This window comes from Rhinopithecus bieti, unplaced genomic scaffold, assembly GCF_001698545.2.
Source record: "Rhinopithecus bieti isolate Rb0 unplaced genomic scaffold, ASM169854v2 scaffold_57210, whole genome shotgun sequence".
NCBI classification, from domain to species: Eukaryota; Metazoa; Chordata; class Mammalia; order Primates; family Cercopithecidae; genus Rhinopithecus; species Rhinopithecus bieti.
Genome location: NW_016823439.1, coordinates 1,316,827 through 1,329,774, shown reverse-complemented (window position 1 = coordinate 1,329,774; position 12,948 = coordinate 1,316,827). Strand labels below are relative to the sequence as shown.

Here is a 12,948-nt window from a genome sequence, read left to right as displayed (position 1 = left end):
TGCAGTGGCGCAATCTCCGCTCACTGCAAACTTCGCCTCCTGGGTTCAAGCGATTCTCCCACCTCAGCCTCCCAAGTAGCTGGGACTACAGGCACCCACCATCATGCCCGGCTAATTCTTGTATTTTCGTAAACACAGCATTTCACCACGTTGGCCAGGCTGGTCTCAAACTCCTGACCTCAGGTGATCCAAATTGCTGGAATTACAGGCGTGAGCCTTCTTACCGCAATTTTGAAAAAACACTATTAACACTGGCAGATAGCATTTCAGACCTTTAAGATGAATATTTTTTATTTACACAATACACAATTTTGTGGCTTAGTGTTTACACTTAATATTCTCATATCAGTAGATATAGAACAGTCATATTTTATAAGGATCTGTCACAATTTATTTAACCAGTCCCTTGTTTTTGGGGTTTGTTGTTGTTGTTGTTGACTATTATGAAAGTTTATTTAACAAAATGTCTAATGTGAAAATGTACGTGACCTAATTTTTACATCATAGTAAAACAGGCCCTGTGGAGAGAGGGCATGGGTTTTCCTGCTAAACAGCCATTATTTTTACTCATTCCAAGGCTTCTAACATGATACCATTTCCTCATATTACCACCATTCCATTATTGTTCTGTTGCCCACTAGTCGCCATCTCCACACATTCATCTCACAAGATTCATAAAGGGATCAAATCTCCACAATATTTCTTGGACATATCTGCCACCATTTAATTTCAACGATAATTTCTTGTTCATAAATTTTTTCAACTGGGGAGTGTGAGCTTTTCTCATGGTGTCTGCTCTGTGGGCTCACAGATGCCTTGGAATGGAATGCACTGCCTCTCTCACTGTTCTGTTTCTGTTTTTTGTTTGTTTGTTTGTTTTGAGACAGAGCCTCGCTGTGTTGCCCAGGCTGGAGGGCAGTGGCGTGATCTCGGCTCACTGCAACCTCCACCTCCTAGGTTCAAGCAATTCTCCTGCCTCAGCCTCCCAAGTAGCTGGGACTACAGGAGCCCACCACCACGCACAGGTAATTTTTTTGTTTTGTATTTTCAGTAGAGACAGGGTTTCACTATGTTGACCAGGCTGGTCTTCATCTCCTGACCTCATGATCCACCTGCCTTGGCCTCCCAAAGTGCTGGGATTACAGGCATGAGCCACCATGCCCGGCCTCCCTCACTGTTTTTTGTTTTGTTTTGTTTTGTTTTGTTTGAGATGAAGTCTCATTCTGTCATCCAGGCTGGAGTGCACTGGTGTGATCTTGGCTCACTGCAACCTCCGCCTCTCAGAGGTTCAAGCGATTCTCATGCCTCAGTCTCCCAAGGAGCTGGGACTACAGGCCCGTACCACCACACCCATCTACATTGTTTCTGTATGTTTAGTAGAGATGGGGTTTTACCATGTTGGCTGGTCTGTTGGCTGGTCTGTAACTCCTGGCCTCAAGTGATTTGCCCGCCTCGGCCTCCCAAAGTGCTGGGATTACAGGTGTGACCCACCATGCCTGGCCTCACCAGTCCTTTAATATTGTATATTTGGGTTGTTTCCAATTTTTCACTCTGCATATGTATCTTTGGACACTCATTTTATTTTTTTCTTGGAATATTATTCCTAGCACTGGAATTTCTGATGAAAGGATGTATTTGAAGGTACTGTCAAATTTATCCTGTAAGTGTTCTGCCAAGGCCGGGTGTTGTAGCTCACACCTATAATCCCAACACTTTGTGAGGCTGAGGTGGGCAGATGGCTTGAGCCCAGGAGTTTAAGACCAGCCTGAGCAACATAGCAAAACTCTGTCTCTACAAAACAAAACAAAACAAACAAACAAAAAAACCCCCACAAAAATTAGCCGTCATGGTGGTACATACCTGTAGTCCCAGCTACTTGTGGGTCTGAGGTGGAAGGATTGTTTGATTCCAGGAGGCACAGGTTGCAGTGAGCTGTGATCGTGCCACTGCACTTCAGTCTGGGCAACAGAGCAAGACTCTGTCTTAAAAAAAAAAAGGGGGGGGGGTAGAGGGGTGAGCTCTGTCGATTTATATTCCTACCAACAGTTTATGAGTGCTTGTTCTCCTGTGCTCTCACCAACACCTTCATTCTTGCCTACCTGAGAGTCGGGAATTGGTATCATATTATCATTTAATTTTTTTTTTTTTTAGGCTTGCCTCTGTCCCAGGCAGAGTGCAGTGGCCAGTCGCGGTGCGACTGTAAGCTCATGTCCTTCTGCCGGTTTCACGCGATTCTCCTTGCTTCAGCCTCCCGTAGTAGCTGGGGACCATAGGCGCCCGCCCACCATCACCCGCGCTAGTTTTTTGGATTTTTTGTAGAGAACGGGTCGGTTTCACCGTGTTAGGCCAGGATGGTCTTGATCTCCTACTCATGATCCACCGTCTCGGCCTCCAAAGTGCTGGGAGTGTGAGCAGGCGGTTGAGCGCACCGCGCGCGCCCCGGCCCGCCCCGCGCGGCCATATTTCATTCTATTAAGTTTTATTATGAGGGTGGTTAAATAGGGGTGCAAGGTTCGTTGGCCATTGACACTTGTGAATTAGCTGTTCATATCCTATGCCTGTCTCCTCACCTCTCCTTCCCCACATTGGTTGTTCTTGAGAAGTTTACTGGGACCAGAAAAAAAAAAAAACATAAATCATAAACCATTAAGGGAACTGACTAAATTTTTTAAAGGCTTAGAGTGAGTTATCAAGGAAGGAAGGGAGGGAAGAAGAAAGAGAGGAAGAGGAGGGGAGAGAAGGAGGTTGTAAAGTCCAGAGGGGAAAAATCTTAGATCAAAGATTATAAATGCAAAAAAGTTTTTGTTTTTTTTTTTGCAGAAATTTCCTATTTCAAATCAGTTTTATGTGGAACTCATATACGAAACAGAAAAAAATGGAGCAGCTCTCATCAAAGTGAGAATGGGTAACCTGCTATACCTGCTCAGCCTCCTCTTGCCTGGGAGAGGCTATCCAGGACCTGCTTTGTTATTTTAAGACTTTAAAAAACTAAATTTTAAAACCACTCAACAAACAAGACTAATGTACTTGTATTCTTTTCATAAATAATGCAATGAGTTAAAATTATGCCTGTTTTGGCTGGGCGCGGTAGTTCATGCCTGTGATCTCAGCACTTTGGGAGTCTGAGGCAGGTGCATCACTTGAGGTCAAGAGTTCGAGACCAGCCTGGCCAACATGGTGAAAGCGCATCTCCACTAAAAGTATAAAAATTAGCCAGGTGTGGTGGTGTGTGCCTGTAGTCCCAGCTACTTGGGAGTCTGAAGCAAGAGAATCGCTTGAATGCAGGAGCAGAAGTTGCAGTGAGCCAAGATCGCACCATTGCACTCCAGCCTCGGAGACAGAGTAAGACTCCATTTCAAAAAATAAAAGTAAAAAAAAATTTGTCTGTTTTGATAGAGCTCTCTACTTTTGAAAGAAAAGGCATAAGTGAGATCATTTGTTATGTTGTACATTATCATTCCATCTCACTAGGGTATGAACCCACGCTATTCACAACCTAGGCATCTGGTGGCATGGTACTATTCAAATTGCAAGTAGAATACTGAGAAGCAACTAATATCACCTCTAAAGAACAACTTTGCAAATTCATACCTATGAAGTACAGGAAATTCCTAAATCTATTCCTCCAGATTTAGCCTTTCATCCAAGGACTAATATGTCTAAAGCATAGCCACTCAAACTTCTTTTGCTCTTTCAAACTCAAGTGCACCCACATTCATCATCTTCACCACCACATTGTTTCCCCTCTCCAGTTCCCCAGTTTTTTTTTTTTTTTTTTTGCAGCTTTGTGACTTTCCCTTCTTCTTTTAAGCTTATCCAGTCACCAGCTCTTATTATTTTTTCCCTTTTAAAATTTTTATTTATTGAGATGGAGTTTCGCTCTTGTTGCCCAGGCTGGAATGCAATGGCATGGTCTTGGCTCACTGCAACCTCCGCTTCCCAGGTTCAAGTGATTCTCCTACCTAGCCTCCAGAGTAGCTGGGATTACAGGCGCCCACCACGATGCCCTGATAATTTTTATATGTTTAGTACAGACAGGGTTTCACCATGTTGGTCAACCTGGCCTCGAACTCCTGACCTCAGATGATCCACCTGTCTTGGCCTCCCAAAGTGCTGGGATTACAGATGTGAGCCACTGCGCCTGGCCTAATTTTTCCTTTACAGAGACACATAGATTTATTGTTTTCCTACTTTTCCTACTTATGTTACCATGTCTCTCTCTCTCTTTCTTTCTTTCTTTTCTTTTTCTCTTTCTTTCTTTTCCTTCCTTCCTTCCCTCCTTCTCTCTCTCTCTCTCTCTCTCTCTCTCTTTCTTTCTTTCTTTCTCTCGAGACAGAGCCTTGCTCTGTCACCCAGGCTGCAGTGCAGCAGCGTCATCTTGGCTCACTGCAATCTCCACCTCCTGGGTTCCAGTGATTCTCCTGTCTCAGCCTCCCAAGTAGCTGGGACTACAGGCACATGCCACCTCGGCTGGCTACTTTTTTGTATTTTTAGTAGAGACGGAGTTTTGCTGTGTTAGCTGGGATGGTCTCCATCTCCTGACCTCAGCCTCCCAAAATGCTGGGATTACAGGAGTGAGCCACCACGCCTGGCCTTTTTTTACTTTTTGAGACGGAGTCTCACTCTATTGCCCAGGCTGGAGTGCAGCAGTGCCATCTCAACTCACTGCAACTTCCGCCTCCAGGGTTCAAGCAATTCTTGTGTCTCAATTCTCGTGTAATCCTGAGTAGTTGGGAGTACAGGTGTGCTCCACCACACCTGGCTAATTTTTTTTTTTTTTTCAGTAGAGACGGGGTTTTGCCATGTTGGCCAGGCTGCTCTTGAACTCCTGGCCTCAAGTTATCTCCCTGCCTCAGCCTCCCAAAGTGCTGGGATTACAGACATGAGCCACTGCACCTGGCCACCAAATTAAGTTTTATGCAATCTAATGGCAATTTAGATTTGTATGAATCTGTTTAGACTTCTGACCTGGTTTCTGGACTGTTCTCTGCTCTAGACCTGTATTTTTCTTTCAGATTATAGGATGATCAACTTTCCAAACATTAATTTTTCAATGCTATCTAAATGAGGCACAGAAAATGTCTTAGTATGCTCCCAGCATTTTGATTTCCTCTCTGACGCTTGCATCTGACTTCTTTAGTTCTGCTTTTGTTTTGGGGCCTGGTTGCAGACTGTTCTTTACATTTTTCTTTTGGGACTGAAATAATTATGTCGTATTATTGCCTAGCAGTTTTGGTTCTTGTTTTTATTGCCTCAAGTTTAGCCATCTACTTGAGCTTTATGACTTTCAGTTTAGAACAAACTCTTCAACCTGGCATTCATGGCCACCCTTGACTTGTCACTCTTATCTATTGCAGAATCTCTTTTGATTTTTTTTCAATGGATTCTTTCTGGGGTCACCATGTTGCATAACTCTAGGCAAAATTATTGATTATATTATATGTTAATGGTTTCCCATACTGGAGCATACTATGATTTATGATTTATGTTCTGTTTTCTCAACCCATCACAGCCATTCTTTCTTCACAGTGTGGCCATGAGATGACTCCCTATAGTCCTGCCCCACTCCTCAATTTCTAGAACTGACCCTTGCCAGAAATTAGAGCTTTAAGAAATTCTGAGGCCGGGCACATTTGCTTGTGCCTGTAATCCCAGCACTTTGGGAGGCCAAGGTGGGCAGATTGCTTGAGCCATGGGCAACATGGCGCAACCCCGTCTTTACAAAAAATACAAAAATTAGCAGGGTGTGGTGGTGTACTCCTGTAGTGGCAGCTATTTAGGAGGCTGAGGTGGCTGAGGTAGGAGGATCACTGGAGCCAGGGAGATTGGGGCTACAATGAGCAGAGACTGAGCGACTGCACTCCAGCCGGGGTGGCAGAGCAAAACCCTGTCTCTCTTTTTTTATTTTTTTTTTTTTTGAGATGGAGCTTCACTCTTGTTGCCCAGGCTGGAGTATAATGGCATGATCTTGGCTCACTGCAACCTCTGCCTCCCAGTTTCAAGTGATTTTCCTGCTTCAGCCTCCTGAGTAGCTGGGATTACAGGCATGTGCCACCACGCCTGGCTAATTTTGTATTTTTAGAAGAGACAGGGTTTCTCCATGTTGGTCAGGCTGATCTCAAACTTCTGACCTCAGGTGATCCGCCCACTTCAGCCTCCCAAAGTGCTGAGATGACAGGCGTGAGCATGGTGCCTGTGTCTCTAAAAACAAACAAACAAACATGATGCCCCTATCAGAAAGCAGAATTCAGATGTTAACTGAATGATCAACTTCCTTGTTAGAAATTACTATGTTTTTATTAAGAAAATTAAAGTCACCTTGACAATAAAATCACCAAACTTTTGAAACATTATTTTCCAAACATCTTTACCTTGTTGGGTACTTTATCTTCTACTGGTTTACATAAAATATAAGCTGGCCCTTTAACATGATCTCCTCTGAATCATAACAAAGCAAAATTTAGAAAGGAGAAATAACAAAAATAATGCCATCAAAGATGATCAAAATGATCCCTAGCAGCTATAACCATAAGTTACAATAAGTGAAATCGAAAATGACTGATTCAATGGATTATCTGCCCAAGTTATTTGTTCAAATGCCAAGAAGTAACTTTCTTACCATAAAAGTGTTTCCATATTTTCTTTTATTTTACTAGAGCGAAATCTCAGGTGCATTTATTATTCATACGATTAAAGCATCACCTCATTAAATTCTGCAAAAAAAAATCTATAAAGCATATTTGGAATTAAAACTGAAAAAAAAAAAAAAAGAAGAACCCTTACTTTGTTCTTGGAAAATTTATTTCAGTTTAAACAACAAAGCAAATGATATTTATGTCATCCAGGGACAGATGGGAGAGTACGGTCATTCTTCATAGTTGTTTCATTGCCAAACTCCAAATGAGAGACGTAATCTAGGTAAAAGACACTTATTATTCCAGATTACATTTACCTCACAATCTGAGATCATGAAAATTAGTCAAATATATTAGAAACAGATGTACACGAAGTCACTTCAGATAAACCGATAAAGCGATGTCTAATGCTTTGGAAAATTCTGTTTCTACTTAGTACTCAGATTAATGAATTTTAAAGATCAGGAACATCTTTATGGGGTTTCATAAGTGTTAGGAACAATCATATGCACTTTCATCAGTTTACTATAATTATTAGGATTCAAGATGGTATTTAAAATCTAGATGTAGGCTCAGTTAGTCAATGCCAAAAGTGAAAATCTTATATTTTTTTTAGAGGAAACACAAAAATAGAACTATTTGGATCTTGTCTTAATTTACAACTGATAAGTTCATTTTTAATGCTTAAAAAAATGGACATGGTAGAATTGTTACACATCTGAATAAAGGTCTCAAATAGAATGTTCCATTAACAACATCAACTCAGAAATCTAATTCACTCTACAGATTTTATTTCTGATCAACTAATCAACTTTTATTTTCTTGAGCCTGACTGCTGCTAATTATGTATAACTTGCCAGATAACTACACATCACTGATTTCCAAGCTTTTCCCATTTTATTTTTCCCCTTTAACTAAGATGCACCTAGAAATAACAAGACACTAACAAATAGCTGCAGTGGCCTTCAAAATTTCTTTTACTGGCCAGACGCAGTAGTTCACACCTATAATCCCAGCACTCTGAAAGGCCAAGGTGGGTGGATCACCTGAGCTCAGGAGTTCGAGACCAGTCTGGCCAACATGGCAAAACCCTGTCTCTACTAAAAATACACAAATTAGCTGGGCGTGGTAGTGGGCACCTGTAATCCCAGCTACTCAGGAGGCAGAGGCAGGAGAATAGCTGGAACCTGGGAGGCAGAGGTTGCAGTGAGCCAAGATAGTGCCACTGCACTCCAGCCTCGGCAACAGAGGAAGACTCCATGTCAAAAATTCTTTTACTAACTAACTGATTGTATTCCAGTGAAGGCTACTAGCCATTTTTTTTTTTTTTTTTTTTTTTTTGCGACAGAGTCCCTCACTCTCTCTCCCAGGCTGGAGTGCAGTGGGTGCTATCTTCGGCCTCTGCCTCCCAGGTTCAAGCAATTCTTGTGCCCTCAGCCTTAAGAGCTGCTGGGATGACAGACGTGTACCACCACGGCTGGCTAAATTTTTGTATTTTTGGGAGAGATGTGGGTTTTGCCATGTTGGCCAGGCTGGTCTTAACACTCCGGGGTAAACTCCTGACTTCAGAATGGATCTGGCCTGCCTCAGTCCTCCAAAGTGCTGGATTACAGGCGTGTGCCCACCCCAACTCAAGCCCAAATGCCAAATGTATCCAATAGTTCTTTGATTCCAGAATTACTTATAATAAGAACACTACATCATCTATAGAATCTTGATCAAATAACCCTACGATAACCTAGTTTCTAGATTATTGATCAAGATTTCTGTAGATGAGTAAGTATGTACATTTCTGTGTATATTATTAATCAAGATTTCTGTGTAAGATCTAAGAAACTAAAATGAAATTAAAGAAATTAAAACTTACATCTCATAAACCAATTATCTTTCAAACCAATTTATAAACATAAAATATACATATTATTTAAAATAAATATACATATAATATATAGTTTCTACATTCTCATACAGGCTTAAAAATGAGGTAATAAAAACTGATTAAACCTTTTACCATTCTGGAAATGGCTTAGGGAAATGATGATGAAATTTTTTTTCTTAGGTCTTCATTTTTTCCTTCAATACTTCTAAGTACCTCTTTTTCTATGCTGAAAAGTTATGTAAAAAATCCTTAAGCTTTGTTGGATAGTCTGTCATCACCCCAGTTGCTCCCAAATCAAAAGCTCTTTTGTATTCTTGTTCTTCATTTAATACCCAAATATACACCTGAAAATTAGAAGTGTGAGAAGTATGAGAAGAAATGTTAAAATAGAAAATTATTTTATAACAGTATTTATCCACTACAATCTTGGTACATTTAGAAATAACCTTTTAAAGCTATCATTTAAATAAATCATTAGATCCTTTTTTAAAATTCCACTTTGTTCCTTACAGGAATGAGGGGTGTTAAAAAAAAATTCACAGTGCTTATTAAATATACACGCTCCTGGCTGAGCACAGGGGCTCACGCCTGTAATTCCAGCACTTTGGGAGGTCAAGGTGGGTGGATCATCTGAGGTCAGGAGTTCGAGATCAGCCTGGCCAAAGTGGCAAAACCCAGGCTCTACTAAAAATACAAAAATTAGCCAGGTGTGGTGGTGCGTGCCTATAATCCCAGCTACTTAGTAGGCTGAGGCATGAGAATCGCTTGAACCTGGGAGGTGGAGGTTGCAGTGAGTCAAGACTGCACCACTGCACTCTAGCCTGGGTGACACAGCGAGACTCCATCTCAAAAAAAAAAAAAAGAAAAAAAAAAATACACACACACACACACACACACAAACACTGGCCCACCCCTCTGGCATCAGCTATTCTGCACATAAGAGGAAATCTAGATCCAGAAATGCCAATGCTTTATTGCTAACTATATAGGAAGAGCTTAAGGTCCTCATTTGTGGATCAGTAAAGCAGCAGTATCAGAGTCAAGGGCCAAACTAAGTCAGTTAAAAGTTCTTGCCCTTTATATTTGTGTTAAACTGGTGAGCTATGATGCTTCCAAAATGCATCATTCCAGAAACTTACTTGAATGCCTCGAGCAGTTAGGTGGTCAAACAAAGCTTTCCTCATTAGTAAGCTAGAAAAGAAAAAGCATAAATGATTTAGGAATTTAGTCCTTAGTCCTAATTTAGTCAATTTAGAATTTAGTAATTCCTAGTTTAATTTAATCCCAATGCTTCAGCAATAAAAGAAATGGTCTCAAGTAATAATGGCTGTTGTGAATTAATTTATGTCTTAATTGCTGGATCTCCTTTCATTGCAGGTTGCTGGTCGGTGGACAACCAGAACCTCCTTTCTAACTCCTTACTGCTACCAGATTTGTCAGAGACCCATTCTCGTTGACACAGCTCAATGGAAAAGAGGCTGTCTCATTTTCACTGCTGAAGAAGGAGAAAGAGCTGGCTTTCCTTTCTTACTATTTTTTTTTTTTTGAGGCGGAGTCTCGCTCTGTCGCCCGGACTGGAGTGCAGTGGCCGGATCTCAGCTCACTGCAAGCTCCGCCTCCTGGGTTCACGCCATTCTCCTGCCTCAGCCTCCCGAGTAGCTGGGACTACAGGAGCCCGCCACCTCGCCCGGCTAGTTTTTTTGTATTTTAGTAGAGACGGGGTTTCACCGTGTTAGCCAGGATGGTCTCGATCTCCTGACCTTGTGATCCGCCCGTCTCGGCCTCCCAAAGTGCTGGGATTACAGGCTTGAGCCACCACGCCCGGCCCTCCTTTCTTACTATTAATATGTGTTCCTAACTTTCCAAGTCAAAATAAGTCAACAAATGCAGGTCAATTTCTATAACATCATAGTTCATTACACAATGGATTAGTATTTTGTAAGCTATGTTAGAAGCATTATGTCCATTAATTACACTATCCTATGTCTAGGGAAAAAAACATTTTTTTGTTCCAAGTAACTCACTGATAAGTGAACTTTCAAAATACAAATCTTTTGAGCAAGATAGGAATTCACTGCACTGGAAAGACATTATTTCTTTTCTGTTATGTCTATTAGAATGATTAAATAACAGAAACTAGAAATCATGTGCTTTTAACACAAATTAAAAATGCATCTTGTCAGTTAATAGGGTTGAAAAAAGAAAAAAAATGCATCCTGGTTTTACATGAGCACAAAAAAAAAGGCATCCTTGAAAAACTAGAGCTTAAATCGAGAATAAAGCAAAAAAGAATAAACACTGACACAGAGAAAAGATAAAACTAATTGTTTAGGACTCTTTGAAAAAGGCATTAAGGCTGGATGCGGTGGCTCATCCCAGCACTTTGGGACGCTGAGGTGGGCAGATCACTTGAGGCCAGGAGTTCGAAACCAACCTGGCCAACATGATGAAACCTCGTCTCTACTAAAAAATACAAAAATTAGCCAGGCATGGTGGCAGGTGCCTATGGTTCCAGCTACTCGGGAAGCTGAGGCAGAAGAATCACTTGAACCTGGGAAGCGGTGGGCCAAGATCACACCACTACACTCCCTGGACGACAGAGCAAGACTCCGTCTCAAAAAAAAAAATAATAATTAAAAAATAATAATAAATAAATAAGAAAAGAAAAGGCATTAAATAATAAAAAGTTGTGATTTGGGACTATTAAAATATTTAAGCATTCAAGGTTCCATCTTAAAGCAAAATATAATACAATTATTTTGTGATTTTTACTAAAATTAAACTCAACATGTCTAAATTAAGGCATTTTCTTTAAAGTTGATATCCACTCTATAGGTGGGATTTCCTTTCTGCTGTTAAGTCTTGGTGCAGAGCAGAGTTTTCTGAGAAACGTGCTGTAGGCAACATACACTTTTATATATATGGTGTTGCTACATGTCTTTTCACCATGCTTGGTGGAAACAGCAAGTAAGCAAAAGGGAATGGTTATTTAACCTAGTTCTGCTACTAACTAGCTAGACAACCCCAAGTAGATAATTTAACTGGGTATATGGTGGCTCAGTTTTCTCATGAAGTTGGACGAGATTATCTCTCAAGATTCTTCCTAAGGTTTTGTGATTAGTAATTAAGATATTTCTAAATGATTCATACACATTTTACATAGCAGGTACTCAATTTGTCGTTGCTACAAATTACATGTGGAAAGCTTGCACTAAATTGTAACAGTAGTATTTAATAGCTGAAGCAATAACTTGCATCTTAAGAAATTAAAATTCTTACAGATCAGAAAGCCAGATGAGAAACTTCTGACTTCTGGACATGGTGTGTGGTTCTTTTAGCCTAGGGTAAAATAAAGTTTGAATTACAAATTAGAAACACAGAGATATATCAGTGTGATGAAACAGATTCGAAAATGAAAACAGTGCCTTGTACTTTGTATATTCTCTTTTTTTTTTTTTTTTTTTTTTTGAGACTGAGTCTTGCTCTGTTGCCCAGGCTGGAGTGCAGTGGCCGGATCTCAGCTCACTGCAAGCGCCGCCTTCCGAGTTCACGCCATTCTCCCGCCTTAGCCTCCCGAGTAGCTGGGACTACAGGCGCCCGCCACCTCACCGGGCTAGTTTTTTTTTTTTTGTATTTTTTAGTAGTGACGGGGTTTCACCGTGTTAGCCAGGATGGTCTCGATCTCCTGACCTTGTGATCCGCCCGTCTCGGCCTCCCAAAGTGCTGGGATTACAGGCTTGAGCCATCGCGCCCGGCCTGTGACCTGCTTTTCTTACCGATATTGTTTGATGACTGCTACACTAACGATCAGCTTGATTTTTTCCCCCAAGTAATTAGCTTTATTGAGACATGCTATAAAAGAGGAAAGCTCTTCAGCTCGATTTTTTAAAGTTCTGTTGGATATGAAAAGTGTTTTCATGCAAGTAAAATCACATTTAAATGATCTCCCCAACAATTCCAAATTCCTTTGTCATAATTCAGTTATGAATCTACAGCTAGAAATCACATTCTAAGTGTGTAGAATTGGCCGGGCGTGGTGGCTCACGCCTGTAATCCCAGCACTTTGGGAGGCCGAGACAGGCGGATCACGAGGTCAGGAGATCGAGACCATCCTGGCGAACACGGTGAAACCCCGTTTCTACTAAAAATACAAAAAATTAGCCGGGCGTGGTGGCAGGCGCCTGTAATTCCAGCTACTTGGGAGGTTGAGACAGGAGAATGGTGTGAACCCGGGCGGCGGAGGTTGCAGTGAGCCGAGATCGCGCCACTGCACTCCAGCCTGGGCGACAGAGCCAGACTTTGTCTCAAAAAAAAACAAAGGCCGGGCGCGGTGGCTCACGCCTGTAATCCCAGCACATTGGGAGGCCGAGACGGGCAGATCACGAGGTCGGGAGATCAAGACCACCCTGTGGTCTAACACAGTGAAACCCCGCT

At 41.5% G+C, this 12,948-nt stretch overlaps 1 protein-coding gene and 1 pseudogene across 1 annotated transcript in view; both read right to left on the bottom strand.

Moving 5' to 3' along the window:
• Window positions 1–567: 567 nt before the first annotated feature.
• Window positions 568–787, bottom strand: LOC108521627 (small nuclear ribonucleoprotein G pseudogene; annotated as a pseudogene).
• A 5,427-nt stretch (window positions 788–6,214) lies between these two features.
• GDPD1 (glycerophosphodiester phosphodiesterase domain containing 1) overlaps window positions 6,215–12,948 on the bottom strand; it is a 59,040-nt gene continuing 52,306 nt past the window's right edge. Inside the window, 4 exon segments of the mRNA XM_017861590.1 lie at window positions 6,215–6,914; window positions 8,647–8,858; window positions 9,654–9,705; window positions 11,794–11,939. Coding sequence (XP_017717079.1) covers window positions 8,736–8,858; window positions 9,654–9,705; window positions 11,794–11,939 — 321 coding nt within the window. The 3' untranslated portion in view covers window positions 6,215–6,914; window positions 8,647–8,735.